Source organism: Anolis carolinensis, chromosome 6 (assembly GCF_035594765.1).
Source record: "Anolis carolinensis isolate JA03-04 chromosome 6, rAnoCar3.1.pri, whole genome shotgun sequence".
Taxonomy (NCBI): Eukaryota; Metazoa; Chordata; class Lepidosauria; order Squamata; family Dactyloidae; genus Anolis; species Anolis carolinensis.
In genome coordinates, this window is record NC_085846.1 from 66,983,285 (window position 1) to 67,006,783 (window position 23,499).

The 23,499-nt window shown below is 39.4% G+C and overlaps 1 protein-coding gene across 4 annotated transcripts in view; it reads right to left on the bottom strand.

Annotated features, from left to right (window-relative positions):
- The window catches only part of myrip (myosin VIIA and Rab interacting protein), a 196,546-nt gene that overhangs the window by 15,910 nt on the left and 157,137 nt on the right, over positions 1–23,499 (bottom strand). For 3 of the 4 annotated variants that reach the window (XM_008115546.3, XM_062957474.1, XM_062957475.1), the window contains 3 exons: positions 18,680–19,323; positions 13,635–13,874; positions 9,834–9,896 (listed from right to left, as the gene is read on the bottom strand). In XM_008115546.3, the coding sequence (XP_008113753.1) occupies positions 9,834–9,896; positions 13,635–13,874; positions 18,680–19,323 (947 nt within the window). The remainder of the gene's footprint in view (positions 1–9,833; positions 9,897–13,634; positions 13,875–18,679; positions 19,324–23,499) is intronic. The other variant, XM_008115547.3, reaches the window with a different exon arrangement.

The following is a 23,499-nucleotide window of genomic DNA, read 5'->3' on the forward strand; positions in this document are numbered from 1 at the left end:
ATTTTCTGGGTGTTGTTCTTTTACTGTCCTGATTTTAGCTTTTCTGTAGCTAAAAATGCATATAAAATTGATTCTATAGGGAGGATAAATGATTGGATTTCAACTCCTACAGCTTAGCTTTCTCTGCCAATAATGGTACCATACCAAACTAAACCTCCCAAGATTCTGTAGCAGTGAGCCATCTTGGATATTGTAAGGGATTTTTATTATTATTATTATTATTATTATTATTATTATTATTATTATTATTATTAGACCTTGCTCCCAGGAAGGTGCCTTCGCTGTGGCTCCCAACTTATCTATCTACCTTTCCACATATTCTCCACATTGTGTGTATGTGTATGTATATTATATATACATGAGCCCCGATGGCGAAGTGTGTTAAAGCACTGAGCTGCTGAACTTGCAGACCGAAAGGTCCCAGGTTCAAATCCCGGGAGCAGAGTGAGTGCCCGCTGTTAGCTCCAGCTTCTGCCAACCTAGCAGCTTGAAAACATGCCAATGTGAGTAGATCAATAGGTACCACTCTGGCGGGAAGGTAATGGCACTCCATGTAGTCATGCCGGCCACATGACCTTGGAGGTGTCTATGGACAACACTGGCTCTTGGGCTTAGAAATGGAGATGAGCACCAACCCCCAGAGTCAGACATGACTGAACTTAACGTCAAGGGATACCTTTACCTTAACCTATATATATATACACACACACACACACACACACATATGCAGGGACTATATATATATATATATATATATATATATATATATATATATATATCTACAGTATATATCACACACACACCAATTTAACAAAGTTTCAGCCACAAAAACAAAGTTTCTGAAGTAGAACAATGACTTTCACAGTAAAGACAACCCAATTTAACAGGAAATAAGACTTTCAAACCAGGAACAGATTTCTGCAATTATTAAAAAATGGTTTATTATAAAAGCTATGAAAATTCGCCAAAAATCAGAGGATAAGGGAAACGTTCCAAATTTTGGTGAGCTATCAGTGTTAAATGTGTTCTACCACTGTACCAAGTTTGAAGAAGATCACTCAAAAAATGAGGGCGGGAGAGTCCTGTAAAATCTCCCCTTGTGCTGTTTTTTTTGGCCACTGCGCATGCGCGTCCGCCATTAACGAATTAATTTCGAAAATAACGAATTTTCGCTAATTTCGAATTTTTTGGGGGGCAAAATTTGGAAATGACATCAGAAACGAAACGCTGGCGCCCCCAGCTTTTGAAACGAGTTTAGAATCAATTTTTTCATGGATCGCTCAAGCCTAATAGATACTGTCCCACTAGTTTTGTATACATGTTAGAAAGTATAAAAAGCAATCTACAATCTCATGGGATCAGTTCTCTGAGGCAGGCAAGCAGTATTTAGCACAAACTTCTGGAATCCATCAGATAAGTGAAGAATTATTAAAACATAACATTCAATTCTGCCAAACAGCTCAGAAAAAATGCCATGATCAAGCCAAATGTGTACTGAAAAAAACTGAGAAACATTACCACCATCATCTTTCTCCTAATAATTCAGAACTGCAACCAAGGCAATGTTAGTAATAAAACTAAGTCCGAAGTAGTATGGGTCAGGAGAATCTAAATTGTCTGAAGAAGTCCTTGAACGGATGTCACTAGCACATTGATGAGGAAAAGTGGAAATTGCAATCCAATAGTGTCTGGAGGACTGCATGATGCCCCTCCTGATCTCAGTCCAAGTGATCAAATGTATACATAGCTATTTTGTCTACATCTATGCTGAACTTGCAGACCAAAAGGTGCCAGGTTCAAATCCTGGGAGCGGAATGAGCGCCCACTGTCCTGCCAACCTAGCAGTTCGAAAACATGCAAATGTGAGATCAATAGGTACTGCTCTGGCGGGAAGGTAATGGCGCTCCACGCAGTCATGCCGGCCACATGACCTTGGAGGTGTCTACGGACAACGCTGGCTCTTTGGCTTAGAAATTGAGATAAGTACCAACCCCCACAGTCGGTCACGACTGGACTTAACGTCAGCGGAAAACCTAACCTACCTAAAATAATAGCCTTATGTTTGCTTCCATCATAACAACTGAAACTAGTAACAGAGCATTTATTACTATTTGAACTAATTATCTGACTTGGTTCTCCAAACTGCCCCCCCCCCCCCAAAAAAAAACCAGACAATCTGTTCTACAATATACAGCCACCACTCAACTGGTGTAATATATGCATTTAGAATGACCTTCAAATGGCCTTTCACTTGTGCTTTGGAAAGCTGATCCCATGTTTTCTACCGTCATTACTCAAACTGCCATCATTGTTTTCTTGAACACTAGTAAAATACACAAATTAATCTCTAAAAAGGAGTTTCCTTGGGCTACCATGGTGACCATATCCTTTTTCCTCTGGTTAATTAGGAATGGGTAATATTTCCATAATGAATTCTGGCTTAACTGTCTGAGCCTTATGGGAGGTGTAGTTCAAAATATATGGAGTGCCAAGTTGGTTACCTCTGGATTAGACTTCGAAGAAGAGTCAGTGCATTGCTACCAGAGTCTGCAAGCAATTATATCTCCCACCAGCCTAACTGATGTAAAACCAGTTGGAAGATGCAGGTTAAAGCTTTCATTATTCCCTGCTGATCTCAACAGGAGCAAGATTACTAATTGGGGCAAGGCAAGATTAAAGCCTTTCTAATGCCCAAACAATCTCAGCACAAGATAGCTGTCCTGGAAGTGCCAAAATAGGAGTCTTTCTCCTGCCATTAACTATGTAGAACTCTTGGATTTTATAATGTTCACGGGTAATGGACAAGAGCCATATATGGTCAACATGAGAATTAGAAGAATCTTAGGTAGCAATCAAAACTTAAAAATATCTTTACTTGGATGGATCAATGATCTGACTCAGTGTAAGGCAGATCTATAAAAGCATTGTGATTAAAGAGAAGAAGAAAACTAAAGGCATTAGGTTAGAGGCAATGACATTTTAACATATCAAGCAAGCACAGTAGGATGATTAAAGTAGCTGGATGTTGCTATGATGTAGCACTTGACTCATAAAGAGCTTCTGTAGCACACTTATGATTACACTATGTTTAGCATTTACTTCTAAAAATGCCAATTAGTCTAAAAGAGATCAATAATATTAAAGGAGGAAATCAATGCTGTGATGAAGAGTTTTAGGGGTTTGGGGGATGGTTCTTTCTATTCCTCTTTTTCATGTTTTATTATTCAGTTAATTAAAGGCCCTCCCAAGGCTAACTAATTTTCTTCAAAGTATTTCCATATTGACAAATGTTTCAATCTTCAAAGATATGTGTCTTCAGATGCACTTTCCTTGAGGTTTTTTTTTTTTTAAATGCTCATTCTCGGGAGCTATCTATTAAATTCTTGCTCTTGCTACAATCTTTGATAAAGAGGTTATAACATTGCTATGAAACATTCAGATTACATACTCACAAAAACCATTTGTTGCAAAGGAACATAGTGATGATGGCTTTATTTTAGTGGCCATACAAATACTTCTGAAAGTTTAAGGAAATCAAGTTGTAACTCTGGATGTCCTTCAGGAAAGATGAATACCTTTGGCAATCCCAACCTCATAGAAAATTGAAATGTAACATCATTTTTAAAGGGTATTACATTGGATTTTTAGAAAAAAGAGGGAGTACACAGGATATGAACATGAGCTAGACACGTGCAGTAATAAACTACCCATATTTCCCAAAACAGATTTTTTTTAAAGTTGGAGTCTATAAAATACACATTCATGCATAATTAAAGCAAAGAGATTTTCTGAAAATTAGGCAACAGATGGAGAATGTTTATTTTTCCAGGTTTGGTGTGCAAGTTTTTTGGCACTATCATGAAGATGTAGGATCCAACTAGATTCACGGTTAGTCTGAGTCAATGTTACAGGAATCTAATTTAAAAGAAGAAATGCAACATCAATGACATCTGTATATACGGATGAAGAATATCTTTCCCTTGAAAACAATTTGACTTCAGGAAACAGAAATGTTTTCCTGCACATTAGAGTGGATTTTCCAACTACTATTTCCTCTTAGGTGAACAAATATTTTTCAGACTATTTTGTTAGCCTGGACTTATCCAACTGGTTAACCTTATCTAATAAAGATATTTCAGGAAACCTGAACAAACAGTGTAGATGGGATGCAAGACATATTATGATGATGAGACAGGTAATGGGAAGGAGATCAGTTTCTGCAATTCTGTATTAGGCAGTTTTAGGAACTTCAAAGCATGTTTCACAGCATGCCCTGCCTTAACTTCTTGATTACCCTGTCTGTTATTCCAATCAGCCAGAGAATGGAAAACAGCACATCTTAAGATTAACGTCAGAACCCTGAATCAAAAGAAAGCTCACTTTCTCTCTGACGTAAGACTGAGATGGATGGATATAAATTCTTTTGTATTCATACACATGTGCAGAGAAAGGTCAGACTAGTAGGTGGATAGTCAGTAGTGTTCAAAAACCCCTTTGATTGCAATTTATTATGTCTGAATCTTCTTACTGCTGAAGGAGAGGCATTTTAACTCCTACAAATAATTCTAAAAGACAGCTGCCAGGTCTGCTCTGTTTGTCTGTCAAGCAAATATCAGAGGAATGACAGTCGTTGAGGTAATTTGTAGATACAATGACAGCTGAACAGAATCAAACCTCTAGCCAGATCACCCCATAGATCTACCAGCATTAATTGTGGAAACTGCTAATTAATTTTGCTCTGGAAACACAAGTTAGCTTTCCTTTCAAAAAAATCTTTGCAGGCAGTCCTGCTGTCAGAGTTGATACTCCTCCTTCTGAAATACCACCCTGCAGTAATAGGTCTCCATTTCCAGCACAGTCTTTGTTTCTTCACTCTGAATAGCCAGTAGTCCCACCAATGCTAATAAGGCTACAAACAAATGTAACACCACAGCAAATTGCCTTCATTTTAAAGCCTTCACTGCTTTCTTCCTTCACATTAATGTTTTCCATCTATTCTAGTTACTTTCCAACTGAAAAATTAATTATTTTTGTTTCAATGATGAGCTTACTTACAGCACTGCATCTCAATGGTGTGTGTTTGTGTGTCTGTGGCGCATTGCCGGCCCGTGAGCTCAAAAAGTCTGCTTGTACCTTGATAAGTATGTAAGAATGGCAGTTTGGTTGCTCTCTTAGAATCATAGAATAGGAGAGTTAGAAGAGACCTCATGGGCCATCCAGTCCAACCCCCTGCCAAGAAGCAGGAAATTGCATTCAAAGCACCAAATGAGGCTTTCCTGAAAGAAAAAGTAAGATCCTTCTGGGTTGCTGTGACTCTTGTCTGTTTGAAGCAAGTGTGAATGGTGCAATTGGCCACCTTGATTAGCGCTGAATGGCTATGCAGCTTCAAAGCCTGGCTGCTTCCTGCCTGGGGGAATCCTTTGTTGGGAGGTGTTCGCTGGCTCTGATTATTTCCTGTTTGGAACTCCCATTTTTATTTACTGTCTGGACTCAAACAGACAAGAGTTATCCCCCCACCACGCCCCCCCCCCCCCCCGGATATTCCACAGATATATAAACCTCACTTGCCTAGTTTCCAATAGACCTCACAACCTCTGAGGATGCCTGCCATAAATATGGGTGAAAAGTCAGGAGAGAATGCTTCTGGAACATGACTATACAGCCCAGAAAAATTCACAGAAACCCAGTGATTTCAGGCCATGAAAGGCTTCAGTAACACATTAAGATTCTTCTTCTCTCTCCCCCGCTGCCCTGGTTGAGTAGCTTTTCAACAAGCTTCCAGTTAACAGATCTGCTAGAAACATACCCATACCCGTTGTCAGGTTAGCTGATGTCTTTCCCTGTTGTCACACCTAGAGATGCACACTACAAACTTCCAAATTCAAATATGAAAAGTAACAGTGCTGAGGATTTAAGTGGCTGATATGCAAGATAACAGTTCAATTGGACAAATGTTGTATTTGTGTGCATAGAAATCTAAGAGCGATAGAGAGGCATCAAAAGTGTTCCCATTTTAATGCACATTTTTCACATCCCACACACCAATTCTAAATTTCAGCAAAGTTTTTTGGAAGAGCTCAAAAGGGCAAGACGAATGTGTGGACAGAATTCTTGTTGCCAAGACAACTGGACTGATGCTCTTGAGCACCAATTAAGATCTACTTGCATTAGAATGTGAGTGAGTGGGAAAATATGTATTTGCATGTGAATCCTAATTAAAAACAACTGCAAGATAAATAGGCAACATTTGCATTCTGTGGCAATCTTATGCACACGTCTAGGATGTTCATTGCTTATGCATAAACAGTGCAATGGGTTGCCACATGGCGAGATAATTGAAACAGAGGGCTTCAATTTTTCTAAGTAACAAGATCAATTTTAACTCCTGCTGGTTTCAGTAGGTAACTTAAAGCTGTGGTTACATTCATGTCATTTAAATCAAGGGAAATGAAAAAAATTGATTGGAAATTGCCTTTAAAATTTGGACCTAGCTTAGTGTTAGAATCCTAAGACTTTAGATCCAACTGTTACGTATGAAATGTCAAATCAATATTAACTACACAGAAAATAGCTTCTATTGCTAATGGCTCTTGGCCTCATTAACCTTATCTTTAAAAGACCATGGAAACATTGCAGGCACCATTCTTAAGATGCTTCACCACCAGTTCAGAGCTGTGTGGTTGTCTGTCAATCAATATATGTTGTCTTCGTCTAAGGACTGACAAGAAGTTACATGTTGATAAAAGAGTCTTGAAGCTACACAATCCATTGCAGACTTCAAAAAAATACTGATAATACATTACTATGTTCTTCGTACTACACTATTAGGCTCATGATAAAATGATTTGCCAGCTAGTTTCTGATGGCATAAATGAGTATCAAACTCATGACTGTGAAACCTTGCAGTTGCCAAAACTGCTGCTCAAGATTTGGATGAATAGAATAAATCTCTAGAGGAAAAACTCCTAGGCCACAAAAAGAGTTTGGTGCAAACTGAGCATGCTCAGTGGGCATCAGCTGTTGGAGGAAAATGAAAACAATGGTAGGGGGAAACAGAATGGAATGAAGTATCCATAAAACAAATGTGTATTTCTGTTTGGCTAGCTGTAATCCTGCACAATAACATGTTCCACTACAACAATTTGTTCCGAATCCCTGTTACTAACCCTAGTGGAGATATAAATATTAGTGGTATGCATTCGGGACTTACCTTGTCCCAGCTTTCATGTCCCGGCTTTTGGTGGGGGCCTGTTCCATTTTTGTCTGACCTCCCGAAATCAAAAGATTAGGCATTTGTTATGTTTTGTCTTCCGGGCCAAAAGATCTGTTGTTGTTTTTTTTGGACCAAAGCACCCGGAACTACAGGTGTAGGTTTTGGGCCTATGTGCCCGGGCCTCGCAGGGCCTGCAGCTGATTGCTGAATATGGAGCACTCCTTACTCAGCAATTGGCTGCAGGCCCTGCGAGGCCCGAGTGCACAGGCCCAAAATCTGCATCCTTAGGCCCGAGAGCTTTGGCCCTATGGGTGCAAGCTTTGGGCCTATGCACCCAGGCCTTGCAGGTCCTGCAGCCGATCGATCCACAAAGCAGGCTTGGAGCCAATACCAGTTCCTGCCTGCCTTTAATTTTGAGTTGGTTTTTGTTTCAGGAGGGGGGGGGGGACTTTCTGTTTTCTGCCATCTGAATGGATGGTACGAAACAGAAACACAAATGAAACAAAAGGAACAAATACCACACACATCTCTAATAAATATGTACCAGACAGCAATTTTCCTACTTGTCAGAAAGTTCTTATCTTACCCAACTTTCCCAATTAATATAGGTTCCAGACACTTGAAACTGATACAAAAGAATAAAACCAAATTAAACTGCAACACAAAAATAAAATGGGCACAAATCAGCCTGTGAATGAAAACAGAGAGCAGTACAAGGTGGCTTAACGGAAATTAATTAAAGTGCTGTTGACTTTAATGGGCTGTATTTTCAACTTTTATTAGATGGTACAAAGGTAAGTCTGAGAAGGAACACAGTATAGCAGTAGAGCACATATTATGAATATAGAAGACACTTAATTCTATCCCCTAGTATCTTCACTTTTTAAAAAGGATCAAATAAAAAGAGATAAAAACACCTCAGTCTGAAACCTGAAGAGCCACTGCCTGTCAGAGCAGATAGATAAATAATTGGATGTACTACAAATTAGTTCCTCATGGCCAAATCCAAGTGTCAGTCTCAAAACAAAATAGAACACTGGCTAAAACATTGTATTTTAGCCTTACTACTTGTTAATCCACCCACGTTCCATTGATTCAATTAGTCTACTTTAGATAAGGCAATCACCTGGGTTTAATCTCTTTTGTTTAAGCTTTGGTTCCAAATTTTGATAATTGAGGCACATTTTACCTTTGCATCCAGAAGAAAAGTTTACTTGTACTATGCAGAATATACCAGTAGGAACTCATGGCTACCAGGTTTTTTTTAGAAGTGAATCTAACAGATTGACTTATGCAAACAAATAAAAGGAGTACTATCCAGTGGCACTCCTAGCACCAGGAGGAAATAAAAAATGTTATGCATGGCCAAAGTACTATTTAACCTTATTGATGTTGACAGATTCTGGAAGGCAGGATAAAAATGATTCTCTAGAGTAGGGGTTCTCAAACATTTTCAGCTACAGAGCCCTTTTTGAAGCAAAGGTTTCTCATGGAGTCCCAATAAATGTTTATATGTTACATTATATATTTATATTATATATAATGTGTATATATCAGGCAAGGGCAAAAATTTTTATCAACATGAACGTAACAGTATTTCAGTGGAAGACTCAAGGGGCCACCTAGTCCAACCCTCTTCTGCTATGAAGGAAAAGCACAATCAAAGCACCCCCAACAGATGCCCCCCAAGCCATAATCATAATCATAATAGTGGAAACCCAAAGGGCTATTGTGGAGCCCTTCAGTATGCTTTGTGGAGCCCCAAGGGCTCCTCTGAGCACACTTTGAGAACTGCTGCTCTAGATATTGGATTGTTCTTGGAAGGAGGGAGAGATTGCCAAAGTTTATGAAGTTTCAGAGAAGACTTTATTTCTAAATAATATGAAGTGGCCTTGTGATGCTTCAAAGAGCAGTTTGGCTGCTCTCGGCAGCCCAAGGGAATTTTGGGACAAATGTAAGATAATAATAATAATAATAATAATAATAATAATAATAATAATAATTTTATTTTTATACCCCCCCATCTCTCTGAGGGGACTAGGGGCGGCTTACATGGGGTCAAGCCATTTCATGTTTTCCCCACCAATATATATATATGGGAATAAAAATAGTATTATGATGGTTAAGATATTAAATCATCTGACAATATCATGGCTACCTCAGATGCTGTCTCATGACCTATAGTCTGCCGTAAGAATACTCTGGCATATTTGGATTTTTAAGAACACAAAAGATCCCAAAACTGTTGCTGTGTTGAGTGTGATACACAACACCTCACATAGGGCAACTGGTGAAGTGATGGGACTATGTATTCCAAGACCCTGAGAATATAGGCAAATGATGTTGTGCGTGGTCAAAGGAGGAACCTGACTTCTTCATTGTCCCTGTGGTACTCAAAGGGGAATGGCCCCTAAAATGGTATGATGCTCAAGTAAATCACTTTGCAGGCATTTAAGCTTTAAAAACACAAAAAACAGAGGGTAAGGGAATCTGAGTGGCTACATGGGAGTGGGGGTGCCATGGTGCAAACATGGAGACCTCTCTTCCATCAGAAAATGAGACTCTGCAAAAGGTGCTATTACAGTAGGTCACTAACAGCAACAAAATGGACCAGTCTCACCTGCTGAAGTGCTGAAGTTAAAAATTGAAGTTTTAGATGGAGATCAAATGCCTTTTGTTTTTCCTAGATAGTTGGAGAGCAGTTGAGAAAAGTAGAGAAGAAAGACAGAGATAGTAGTTAGATGACAATGGAGAGAATACACTGAAAAAGAGCTATGGAGTGAAAGAAAGCAAGAAGACACACACACACAGCAAAATAGGTTATAGTTTCTAAATGGAATTAAATATTGAAGGAAGGCTGCAAGTTGTGCATAATATAAACCTCTCCTCATCCTCATCCACATAAGCTACCATGGTGGTTTGGAGATTTTTCTGCTAACCTTGCCCCTTTCTGGCCTTTGAGAGCAAGGCCTGTTTTATTTGAGCAAGGCATGTGGTCATTAACAGGCAGCTGAATTAAATGGGATATATGTGCTATATTTTTATGTTGTTATACCTTTAACTGCCTTAAATCACTGGTGCTTTTAACTGTTCATCTAATTGCAACAATTTTAATTATTGTTTTCATTGTTTATTGTTTAATTTACCCCGTATATAAGCTGAGTGAAGGTTTTAAGGCCAAAATTATGGATTTTGATATGACCCATGGATAAATCAAGGAACATTCCATGGAAAGGAGAAAGCAACAATGTTGCCTTAGGAGACCAGTTGGTCTGACTGTCATCACCTTTTCTCCAACCAGTCATTCAAAACGACCAGAAGAAGTGCAATGGCAGAACCAATAGAATTTATTTGATACCTTGGCTTTTATATAAAAAAGGGACTATTCCCTTATCTGAATAGAGTGGTGAAATGCCTTTTTGAATGCTTACGTGAAATGGTGGTGACAACGTCGCCCTTTGAGGTGATGTTACCACTTTCCCCCACTCCATGGAATGACCCTTGACTTATTTACGGGTGGTATCAAAATCCCCAAAAACATTTTGATTGGGAACATGTTTTAAGTTGGGAACATGTTTTTGCCCCAAAAACATGTTCCCAACTTAAATATAAAGTTGACTTATATATAAATATATATACTATGTGTGATCCAGAAAAATGGAAACTCTCACAGTACCAGAAATATTGTTGCTATAGTCATAATGTTATTGTATTATACATAAATGTACATATATAGAGAGAGAGAGTCTGGGCTAGGAGGCTTAATCCACTGACTCATTCAGCAGTTTTTCCATCTTTAACTGTCTATATACCTTACCTAACACCATTCCATCTGGCCATAGCCATAGTGGAAGAGATGGAGCACTAAGGGCAACTCAGCTCAGAGACCAGCTGCCATTCAGCTTCTCTTTTTTATGTATACATCCATTCAAGCTGATCGCTATGGGAACTATGCAATTTAAGAAATGGATTGTTCTACCCTCTACTCATTCCCCTTTCCTTGTATGTCTTGTTTTTTGAGATTATAAGTACATGAATAGAAGTAATCTTGTTTTAAATCCCTTTACAGGGAATCTTAGATATATTTTAGATTGGGGGTGACAACATGTAGCCCATAGGCTTGCTGTTATCACTAGAAGTACGCTATGAATATTTTTATCACTGTTGATTAAAAAACCTCGAAGAACCCCTGTGTGATTCTACCCTTCTGGACAAGAAGGTATTTTACAGCAAAAAAAAAAACAAAAACTGCTGCATTTGCTATCAAATTTTGGCAGCAACAGTATAAGGGTTGGGAAAGTGTGTTGGCTGTGTATTTTGGCCAGTGACAAGGCAGTCCCTATGAGAGACAGAGAGATCTAATGAAAACATTTGGCACTGGGAAGTTTCTCACTCCTAATGTAAGATGGCGAGGATCATGATGAGGAGGAGAAAGGTATACTAATTGTTATTATGAATTTGGACACTCCTGCAAAATAATTCACCGGTTTTATAAAAGATCTCTGTTGCTAACTGCAAACTTCTGTCACCAGCTTTGCTGACTTGCTGCAATACTGCTTCAGTTACATACACTATGCAGAGCTATTTTTTTAATTCAACAGAGTTTAGTATTTATAGGCTTGTAAATGCAAAGTGAAGCAAGCCTTGTCAAAATGTTATAAGAGTAAATGTTGATGAACACAGAATCACAAAGGTTTGGTACACAAAACAGAATGTCAAGCTAAAAATGGTGCCGAGTCTTAGAGACAGAACAGGTAAGAGTTATATACATGGAACTATGAGTTCCTTAGAAAAATGAAGAGAGGTTAATCATAACTTGGCTGCTTAGGCAGTCCTTAAGTTATGAACAAGGTAAGTTCTGCAGGTTTGTTATTAAGTTGAATTTGTATGTAACTCCAGCCATACACACAAACACACACACACACACACACACACGCTTTGGATAGCATAGGGAAGAGTTAACAACATTGTAGTGTTTCTTTTGCTGTCTTTGCTCTTGATCAGAAGATTTCACCTTACTTTCTGTCCCTGTGAGAATTGGATTTGGAAAAATTTGGCTTGGTGTAGAAACAAGGAATGACGAGAAAGCTTCAGTGGAGACCACCTTTTCCCCATGAAAACCCTTCCAGGAGTGAATTTCCCTTCTTAGGAGTAGATTTCTCTCACTTCGTTGTCTCACCCTATTTCTTAACTATGGGTCGTTTGTAAGTCAGGTGTTTGTAACTAGGGAACTACCTATACAATACTAAAAGGTTATTTAATAAAATTGATACAACAATGTAAAGATATATAAAATGATTTTTCCCCACAGAGGAAATGTGAATTGACATATTCTATTCTAAGGTGTTAAGCATTATATACATGCTTGTTGAGATGGAAACTCTGTTGTCCTCAATGAACTTTTAGCAAGGCAGGCATTGAGCTAAAATAATCAATAAAATACACACATTCCCATACAAGATACTTGAAGGACATATTAACACGAGGATGTCAAACAAAAGAATGACTATCTTGAACTCAGCTTTTAAAAGCTACATGCTCATCATCGTATGGACTACCAATACTACACTTTGAAACTCCATGCTGTTGACAGATGCAAGGGAGAGCATAGAGACATATTACATCTTGCTGTAAGGTGACCACAACTGTCCCTTCAATTGGGCAGGGTGAAGTGTGACAGCTATCCAACTATTCCCCTCTCTCCAAAGACAGAGATTTGTGTGTCGACCACCTAGACTGCTGTCCCCATATATGGCGAAGATGTCCCAGTGTTAAATGTAAATCTAACTGCCATTCCAGTCAATTATGTAATTGGGTTATCTTGTCCTTGGCATTGGTCAAAACGTCTTCATCATCCACAGTTGTGACTACATAATCTGATGAAGTAAATTACAGTTAAGCAGCCTTCTCCTTGTCCCATTTGTCTATGTTCCTGCCATTCATATCTCTTTTGACAGTACTGAAATTACCTGCTCCTGTTGTTTCAAGTTGTTTCTTGTATATGTGACAAAGATGATCACCAGTGACTAATTTGAGACAGAGGGTGATGTCGATTGACTATTCCAATGTAAACTTTTGCGAAGTCATTAATTATTCTATCTATTTTAATTACATTTTCAGCCAACTCTATCCCTCATGATAGAAAATAGTGTACATAGATCTCCACCTCTTCCTTTTAATCATCCCAAGTTCCCTGTGAGGTAGACAGAAAGAAGGTGACTGCTCTAAGGTCACTTGGTGGATATCATGACTTTTTTGGGATCTCCCAACACTCTAAATGATATATATTGCAGTGGCTCTTGTTTTTATATCATTCTGACATTACAAGTTCAATAACAAAAATGGCTTAATGTAAATCACAATGTGGGAAAAGGTCCTGAATATGATATTTGCCAACTGTTTGTCTACCAAGTAGACTTACCTTCTTTAACTCATCTTGAACACGTTTACCACTATCTTCTGAAGATATACAGGATTTCTGATTCTCAGATTCTGTTCTGGGTTCTGACACTTGCTCCTCTGAAGAGGTTTCCCTGCTGTCACTCATTTTTGCAGCCAATTCATATAACCTTGACTTTAGCTTTTCTTCCAAAGGATCTGCCATGGTTTGATGCTGTTGATCTTCACTGCTTATGTCAGTTTCTGATAAATCCTCAGATGCCTTATATAATTAGAAATAAAAGATTAGAATAAAGCAAATAAACAGGATAAAACAATAAAAAAAACAAATTGTACATAGAAAAGCTGCTCTACACTGCAGGAGATCATTATAAGTATGACTTTGATGATTCCAGCACAGATACATAAGGGGAAATAGATTACCATTGCTAAACAGTATGTGCTTTAGACAAATCCATTCTCTCCAGATTATAACAACCCTCAGCTCCATGTTTGATCTTGAACTGCAGCTTTTGAGCACTATGTGATATGGTACATATCCAATTTTCAATGACAAGAACATTACTGTTGTTATCTGTGTAAATCTTGTGTGCTACGCTGAGACATGTTGAGTGCATTGTACATCAGTTTATCTCTAAGTCAAAATGGGAAATAGCTTTCTCTTTTAACAATTGCCAATTCATTCCCTGCTTCTTCAACAAGTTAATAAAAAACTACCTCCAAAAAGAGTCACAATGGCCTTGCTAAGAGCTGGGGTCTTTGCACTGGCAGTGTAGATTCATATAATGCAGTTTAATGCATTTATGGCAGTGTAGATGGGGCCCTGGACTCAAATTCCACTTCTGATGAGAGCTAAAGTAAATTGATTAAACAGTACTGTTTCATAAACTGGGAGGAGGTCACAAGGGGGCACTGGAGAGAGAAGGATAGTCCATTTTATGGGGGTGGAAGGTGGGTTGAAGGAGGACAACAATTTCTCCATTTTCCTGTCTCCCCCCCCCCCCCCCCATGTCCCTGTAGTGGAAACAACACTTGCTGATGACATGGGAAATGGGGAGGGGCAATTACCAGCAAAGACGGGGCAAATCGATTTCTTTCTTCAACACCCCCCCCCCCCCGTAAAATGGACTATCCTTCTCTCTAGCGCTCCCTCGTGGCCTCCTCCCAGATAGTGGAACAGTACCAATGAAATTTGCATAATTTAGATACATTGTTCCTAATTTTTGAATTTGTGCAATGAGATTTGAAAGTGCAAATTTCAGTGCAGAAGTAAAATACAATCTCCAAAAGCAAGAGGAAACAAAGACAGAAGTAATAGCAAGGCTGAATTTAAAGAATTGCAGCAAAATAGATGTTGAGTGATTTCCAAATATAACATCCAAGGTGTATAGTCAGTGTGACACCACAGGTAACATTAGTGGCATGATTTCTGAAGCCTGGGAGGATGGGCTTTCTCCTTCAATTGAGCTAAGGCACATTCTATGAACAGATTCCTTCTGTCAATTGATGGCATATCCTGGACCCACCTGGCATGGGTAAGAAGTTCTACCCATTCCAGGCACCATCAATAGTAATTTTCATATAATGTTTTAAAGCTGTTCATATCTTTTAATTCAGCTTTAATAGCATCAGAATAAAATGTACACTTGAATTAAAACAGTTTCTGTTGAAATTTTCTATTTTCTAGTAACAGCATTCCTATGCACACACAATAGTTTTTAAAGAGCTTGGTAGTGTTCTGATCATTGTTTATAAAATATAGGCTGCAAGTTGATTTGCAGTTTTAAATTGGATTCTTTCCTGGCCAGCAAATTAAGCAAAGACACCACCTAGTGGAAGCAGGGGAAAGAAATCCTATTTGTATCTTAGCAATTTTACTAATATACTTTGAGATAACTGATAAGACATAATTCCACTATAGTTCATCACTTAGGATAAGCTTTATTAGAAAACATGTTCTCATTCCCTTCAACCTTCCTGTTGGACACACAGTGCTTTAGAAAATAACAGCATAATGAACCCAGACCTCACCAAGATGTACAAGCAATTAAGAAAAACTGTGATATTTACAATGGAAATCCTGTATTCCATGCTAAGCTTGCTATGTGGATGGCTGTAAGTTATTTTATTTCACTACTACGCTGTCTGGCTTGAATATTGTAACCTACTTGCAGTGCTAAGAGCAAATAATTTGAAATGCACATGTATTTAAATAATTTAAAAAGAACTGTATTAATTGCTCACCAATGATGAATTGCAATTACTCCAGCTGAACGCTTGAGTGGCAAGCCAGCTACTCTATGTAGTAGTTAGCTTTATAGTGCTGCCCCCTTCCCCTGTTTCTTCTAGCTGGGAAGGGTTTTTAGGCGCCAAACTTCATGATGTTCTTAAATGCATATTTGCATCTAACATGCAAGTTCTCAAAAATACAAATAGGGTTAGCTAAAATGCAAAAAGTATTTGGAACATGGTAGGATGAGAAGGATTATTTGAGCCTATGCTTCCTTTCTGTGGATTCGGAGAAAATCCTTCTGAAGTGAGTACGATTTTCAGAGAAGGGATTTTCCTGGGGAAGAAAAGATTTATATTTCCCCTCCACAATCTGCTGTGAGTCTATTAACTGTAACAGTAAAAAAAAATCCTGCACTATTTAAAAAGCATATTTAAGGTCTCATCTACTTTGGTGTGTAGACCAAGCACATGGCAATGGTAAGTTCATTTCAGACATGGCTAGAGAGAGAGTATAAGAAATGGCTACCGAATCAAATTGCACACAGGTAGTAGAATTCTATAGTATCAGACTAATCAAGGAAAGTGGTTTGAGTGTCAGGCTACTCACATGTAGAAATGCCCCAGACATCACCCATGAAATTCAGAAAAAAATTGATGATGACAAGCAGCAGCCAGTGGCTGCTTCATATTCATATATTGCTGCCAGAGAAAAAGGTGACACCCAGTATGGATCTCCCAACACCCAGAATCAACAAACTCTTCTAAGCTTGGCTGGCTGAGGTCCTCTTCCAGCCAAGCCATTATGGGTGGGCCGACTTGAGAAATGCTACAGTTGATTTCTTCATCTACATGTCCCTCCCTTAGCTCCAAGGATACCTCAAGCCAGGCGTGGAGGAAAAAGGTGACTCTGGACACAATGGCCCTTGTCAGGAAGTGCATGGGAGATTAAAGCAAAGCCTGGCCATGGGCGTCTGTCTTTACGGTTACAGATTGCTTCAGAATCAGGTTGTGCAGGGACAAGATATGGTGGCTGCAAATGCGCATGCACATGGATCACTTGGTTTAAAGGAGTTGGTGATAGGGGAATGAAGTATCTGAATTGAGTGTTGGAGAAAATAACCATTATAATCAGCTACCAATCAGATACCAATATCTGTCTAAAGACTTCATCCCACTGAACATGTCAAGTGCTTGGAAGAGTGGTTTACCATACAGCTCAGGCATGCTCTGTTTTGAAATTAAATGGATCATTTTCCTAATTCCATCACACACTAGCAAACTATCAATTTTATTCAGCAATCCTCCTCTCTTTCTCTCTCCTTCCTCGTGTTGGAAAGGAAGGAAGAAGGGAAAGTTGAGGAGGAAGAGGGAACACATGGCACACACAACACACAGAAGGAAGGAAGGAAGACCCCCAGGAAGTGCATGAGACAGAAAGGAAGACAACATACTGCTGATCTTCCCTCCTCTGTGAGCAAAACGTAATGGTGGAGCTTTTCCTCAAAGGGGCATTTCAGCTCCTCTCACAAATCATGTAACTGTATCATTTTAAAGCTGGGAACGACGAAAATCATCACATGAAAAAATTGGCCATTTTGCCCATCTCTATCCGGATAATTTGCAAAAAAAAAGTCACTTGACAACCAGCTTAGAAAGTATCTGAAAAGATAATTCTTTGCAATGCTTTTAAAACACCAAGATATCTCTACCCTACATTTGACACCTATGTCATGTGATAAAAACAGGAGGCTGCCGTTTCTTAAGTGGGTGGCTCAGTAGTATTTAATGAATGTGATAAAGTGGTAATTCAAAGGCAGAGGATGGAAAGATTTTCAAGAAGAATAAATATAATGACATCCTACTATTGTTTAGTTACAGATGGTAGAGACCTCATTACATTTATTCATTTAAGGGTAACTTGCCCAGTTCTGTCCAAGTGAAGGAAATCTATATTCCTTGTTTGATGTGGCTGAATTAAGTGGCTGATGAAGGGACAAATAATAATGGAGACATGCAAGTAAACAAAACATATCTTAATATTTGTGAAGCCAATTTAATTTGATTCCATTAATTATTTGTTGAAAAAGGATGTGGCTTTTGCCAATGTCTACACAGCACACAAATGTAATTTTTTCTTTACCTCACAAATAACATCTTCTATTCTTCAAAAACATGACATTCCAATTTTCCCTTACACAGCTAAGTTTTTATTATTTGTTAGCTATCTATTCAGCTGAATATGAATAGCTGTTCCACTTCTATGCCACCTTGGTTACCAAGAGCAGGAAGAGCATTCTGTTTCTAGACCTGTTTCCATACAACCCATTTTAAGGGTGTGAGTAAAGAGCAAAATCACTAAGACTCGCCAGCACCACTTAGCACCACCAGGAAATCAGACTGTATGACTTGTTTTGTAGGATTACTAAAATATAATATGCAAATTAGAATGCAGTTTTTCCCCCTGCAGTGGCATATTCTACTATACAAAAAATATGAGATTAGCACCCTTCTTTCCAACATATTGTCCCCAGGGCACATCTTGGTATGGATTCTGTAACTTTTACGACTCCAAATTGTGAGTCCCCTTAGGGAGATGGGGCAGGATAAAAATAAAGATGATGATGGTGATGATTATGGTGATTTCGGGTAAGATTGGTTTAGCACCTTCAGGAAAACTATCTGTGGAATTGCAACTTCAATCATGTAAAATGTGTGTGATGTGGATTAATAGGATGGGACACCATTGACCATACTTACAACTCTGTTGTCCTTCTACATCAGACCAGAAAATTGATACTATTTTGAAGATATTATATTGTGTTTATCTTTTATTACCTGACTTGTGCTCAAAGTCTTCTTGTGTGTTTTTGTGCGATTTTTGCCTCTACATAAATCTTCAGAGATAGCCTTGCTTTTCTTCCACCTCTTTGATCTCTTTTCTAAGTCGTGATAGGCTTCCTCGCTCTCACTGCTGTCTGAATAATCTAAACTGGTAGTCTGTGGATTGAAGTTTACATCTAGCTCTCCATGTAATTGTGCTTTATCCTCTCGAGACTTATTGTTACAAGTTCTCCTTTGTATCCAAGGAGGAAGGCTAGTTCCCCTAGCCTCCCTTGAAGAATTGATGGATGATGTTTCGGAATCAGAGCACATTGTCTCATTGGCAAATAGTCCTGATGAAGGCGAGGTCATTGGCTGGTGCAGTTCATTTCCATAAGCCCACTCAGTATTGCACGGGGAATCGGCAGAGTTTGACAGATGCTTGGGCCTCCGGCGTAGTTTGTTCAAAGCCACATTCCAATCATAGTCATCTTCGCTTTCTGAGCCCATCTCATCATAAGCAGACACAACATTAGATTCATTTTCCAAAACTCTGAATACTTGGCTCTTTGGTTTGGCAAGCATTCGAGGATGAGGCAACGTGACATTTTGCAAGGCCACCCAATTTCCATCAGTACTTTCTAAAACAGGAGGGAAAGCTAAGGAAAAACAAGAAAAATCCACTTTCATTATTAGTGCATTTTATTATTTCCAAAAAAAACCTCATTATTATACTTGAAACTGATATATTTCTTATTTAGCAAAAAAACAAAAACAAAAACCCAGGGAATTAGCTATCTTTTGTTATATAATATTAGCAGAGGAGGGACATTTATACAACTGGCATCATGCATCATATAACCAGCACATGGACTAACTGGTTTGATGCAGTAAGTCCCAAATTGGGTTGTTCTTTTAGTTATAATATGTTTCTAGGACAATGGGGCAGCAAATTTTGAAGTAAGTGACAAATCCTATATGAACTGTTTTTTTCAAGTTTTATATGATAATAGTGGTGGTAATGAGTTGTCATCACACTGTATATATTCAATGTTAATGGGTTGGAATCTGTGCCCATTCATGATTTCCCAATGTCTAGATATGGAGCCATACACATATTCATGATTAGGTTTTATACTTCTTGCAGTGAAGGCACATTTTCTGCTGTTTCCACAACTGGTAGGGCAAACTACTGTTGGCATCTGACACTGCATGAAGTTGGATCAAGGACCATCTTCTTGGACACTGACAAAGAAGAGATCCTTGTGAAATTGTTGCTAATCATGGATCACCTTTGGTGGATCAAGTGAAATTCATACTACTATTGTAGAACTGACTTTCATTTGTTGTTTTCTTAACAAGATGCCACTGCCCTCCTCTGAGGATGAGAATGTATGGCTTTCCCAATGTCATCCAGTCGGTGCGAACATATATCTGAACCCTGGTCTTTTGAATTCCTAATCCAACACTCAAACCATTGCATTATCCTGGCTCTAAACAGAGTTTAATCATGATTATCTTGTCTTACTGATTCTCTAATATTGACTAAGTCTCCTTTCAATTTAGATTGACAAAAGACAAAAGACTTAAAGAATAGTAATTAACCTGTACCCGTCAAAACCTTAAATAGTCTTGTGTACATTCACTACATTGAGCCATTTTATATTACATTTGGGTAAATAAAAGTGATGTTAATGATAATAACTCAGGGCAGCCTCACAACCAGTAACCATTAGATGCCAAACACAATTATAATAACAATTACAGTTAAAACATCAATTATAAAAACATCCATTTAAAATTACACAGGGCCGACCTGATTTCATTAGGGAGGCAATTCCACAGATGGGGGGGCACCACTGAGAAGGCCCTGTCTCTCGACCCCACCAATCGTGCTTGCGAGGGTGGTGGGATTGAGAGCAGGGCCTCCCTCCAATGATCTTATCCTTCAAGGTGGATCATAGAGGGAGATATGTCTGGACAAGTAAGCTGAGCCAGAACTGTTTAGGGATTTATAGACTAAATATAGCACTTTGAATTGTGCTCGGTAGCAGACTGGCAGCCAGTGTAGCTGGCATAACAGGAGGGTTGTGTGCTCCCTGTACCCCGCTCCGGTGAGCAATCTGGCTGCCGCCGGTTGAACTAATTGAAACTTCCGAAAAATCTTCAAAGGTAACCCAATGTCAGACTTCCCAAGGTATGGGTGCAACTGACACACAAGTTTTAATTGTGCAAAAACTCCCCTATTCACCACCAAGACCTGGGGTTCCAGGCTCAACAATGAAGCTAGGATCACTCCCAAGATGCGAACCTGTGTCTTCAGGGGGAGTGTAACCCCATCCAGCACAGGCCATAACCCTATGCCGTGTTTGGCCTTTCGACTGACCAGGAGGACTTCTGTCTTGTCTGGATTCAATTTCAATTTGTTCGCCCTGATCCAGTCCGACACAGCTGCTAAGCACCGGTTCAGGACCTGAATAGCCTTCTTAGTAACAGGTGGAAAGGAGTGACATGAGTTGGACATCATCTGCATACAGATGACATTGTACTCCAGATGATCTCTCCCAATGGCTTCATGTAGATGTTAAACAGCATGGAGGGACAGTACTGAACCCTGCATGACCCCACAAGACAATGGTTGCAGGCCGAGCAGGTGTCCCCCAACAACACCTCCTGGGACCGGCCCTCCAGGAAGGATTGGAGCCATTGTAGAACAGTGCCTCCAAGCCCCATTCTCATGAGGCATCCCAGAAGGATACCGTGGTCAACTGTATTGAAGGCTACTGAAAGGTCCAGGCGAACCAACAGGGACACACTCCCTCTGTCTAGTTACTGCCATAGATCATCTACTAAGGTGACCAAGGCTGTTTCAGTTCCATGTCCCAGCCTAAAGTCAAACTGCGCCGGATCTAGATAATCAGTGTCTACCAGTGTGATGCCTCATGGGCCCTGTAGTCCTGTTCCTAGTACTATTGTGACAGATGAAGACGAAAACATGGGGTTTTCGCCGGTTCAACAAGAGCTTGAGTCTCTTCACCTGCCGGATATTGATGTTTGCCCTCAAGAATTCAGTAAAACAGGCCTTGGGCAGAACTCCCCTCCGTTTCCCAGGAAATAATTTTATTCTAAAGACAGAGGAGTCAGAGAAGCCCAGCGGAGGAGTTTGCGGATTGCAGCCAAACAACAGACTGATTAGGCCTGCTTCCCTTGGGAAAATCTAAGGAGTCTTGCATCTGGACAGAGTTGGGTTTCGTTTCTTGTTCTCTAGGGAAAGAGATTTGTTGGCGGGAAACGAGACCCAATATAGGTGGTTGACACGGGAGATTCTTTGCGGAGTCAATTGATCAGCTTCAGGAGAGAGATCGTGTGTGGACTTCGTAACCCCAGTTCCTTGCTTCCCGGATCAAGCTTCCAAGCCTTTGCCTGGCCTTGCTGTGTAACCACGGACGCTTCATGTTTCATGTTTTGCCCTGTTCCACGGACGCTCCACGCTTCAGGTTTTGCCCTGTTCCTGGTCACGGACCTAGCCAAGAATCAAGTTTATTTCCAGCCTTGTTATCAAGCTTCATTGGACTCTAAGACTCTGACATTTCCCCACACTATTGCTTGGCAAAGTGTGTGTTTCGGTCAAGTGGATTAAAACTTTGAACTCTAATATCAATTATTGGACAATACATTTTTGGACTATATTTGACCTCATTTGAAAGGTCTGCTTCTGAACTATATTCTTCACTTGTTTTTATTGCTTTTATATATTTCCTTAATAAAGATATTAGATAGAGATTGGCCTCCGTGTATGGTTTTTGGTGCCCAGCAGCCAGGGTTCTGACAACCAAGAACCCCCACACAGATGGAACACAATCAGTAAATTAGAAAAAAGACCAGGAACATTTTATAGTCATGGAAGTAAGTGTACATGTGTGTACCTGAGTTGAATGTGGGCTAGTGTGTGCACATGGATGCTTTCATGTTTTCTTTCTACAGGATCTGTAACTCTTGCAACTAATTATAAGCAATAATAAGGTTTCCCGACATACAAAGTAGATCATTTGATACCAGTTTAACAGGATTATTTGTTTGGGGAAGGAGCTTAATCTGTTTGGTACTGAGATGGAATTCCTATTTTGTTTTATTCCTATGTGGTAAAGGAGATCTTAAAACTGTTCTTCTAAAAAAACCATAGCATTGATGGTTTTAAGATTTTGTTTGGAGGAAGGTCTGATCTCTGAGAAACTTTATCTGTTTTTGAGAGGGTTTGTTGTTGTTGTTCATTTGACAGATGCAATAGTTCCCACCTTCTAGTAAAAGTACTGCCATTGCATGGCTAAAACCACAATCCAATTGTGGTACATAAATTTAATCAATGGGGACTTGGTGAATGAACACTTAGGTAATTTTCATTGATTGAATGGGTCTGTTCCAACCATGATAAACAACAGGTTTAGACCTTAGGAATCAATCAAGTCTGTGCTGTTGTGCTCCTTGCATGAATGCACCTGCGTGTGTTTAGCTTTACAAAGAAAAACAGAAACTACTTTTGCAGAGACAGTAATTTTGTACAAAATATATTCTGTTCAAACCCCATTTTCTGCTGTACCACTTCACCACATGGAGAAAGGGATGCTTTCAGGATGCTTCCTCAACAGAGCCTGCCGGATACCATCACACGACGTAAGGCTATTTATGGCGAGGCTCCATAGAAGAAGCGTTCTGGCATCATGCTACGATGCTTCCCGGAGAACTTCCTGTGTTCTCATTCAGAAGAACAGGGGAAGTTGGGCAGCAATGCTTTCTCCCTCACTATACTCAGGGTCAGGCACTACCAGAATCTCAGC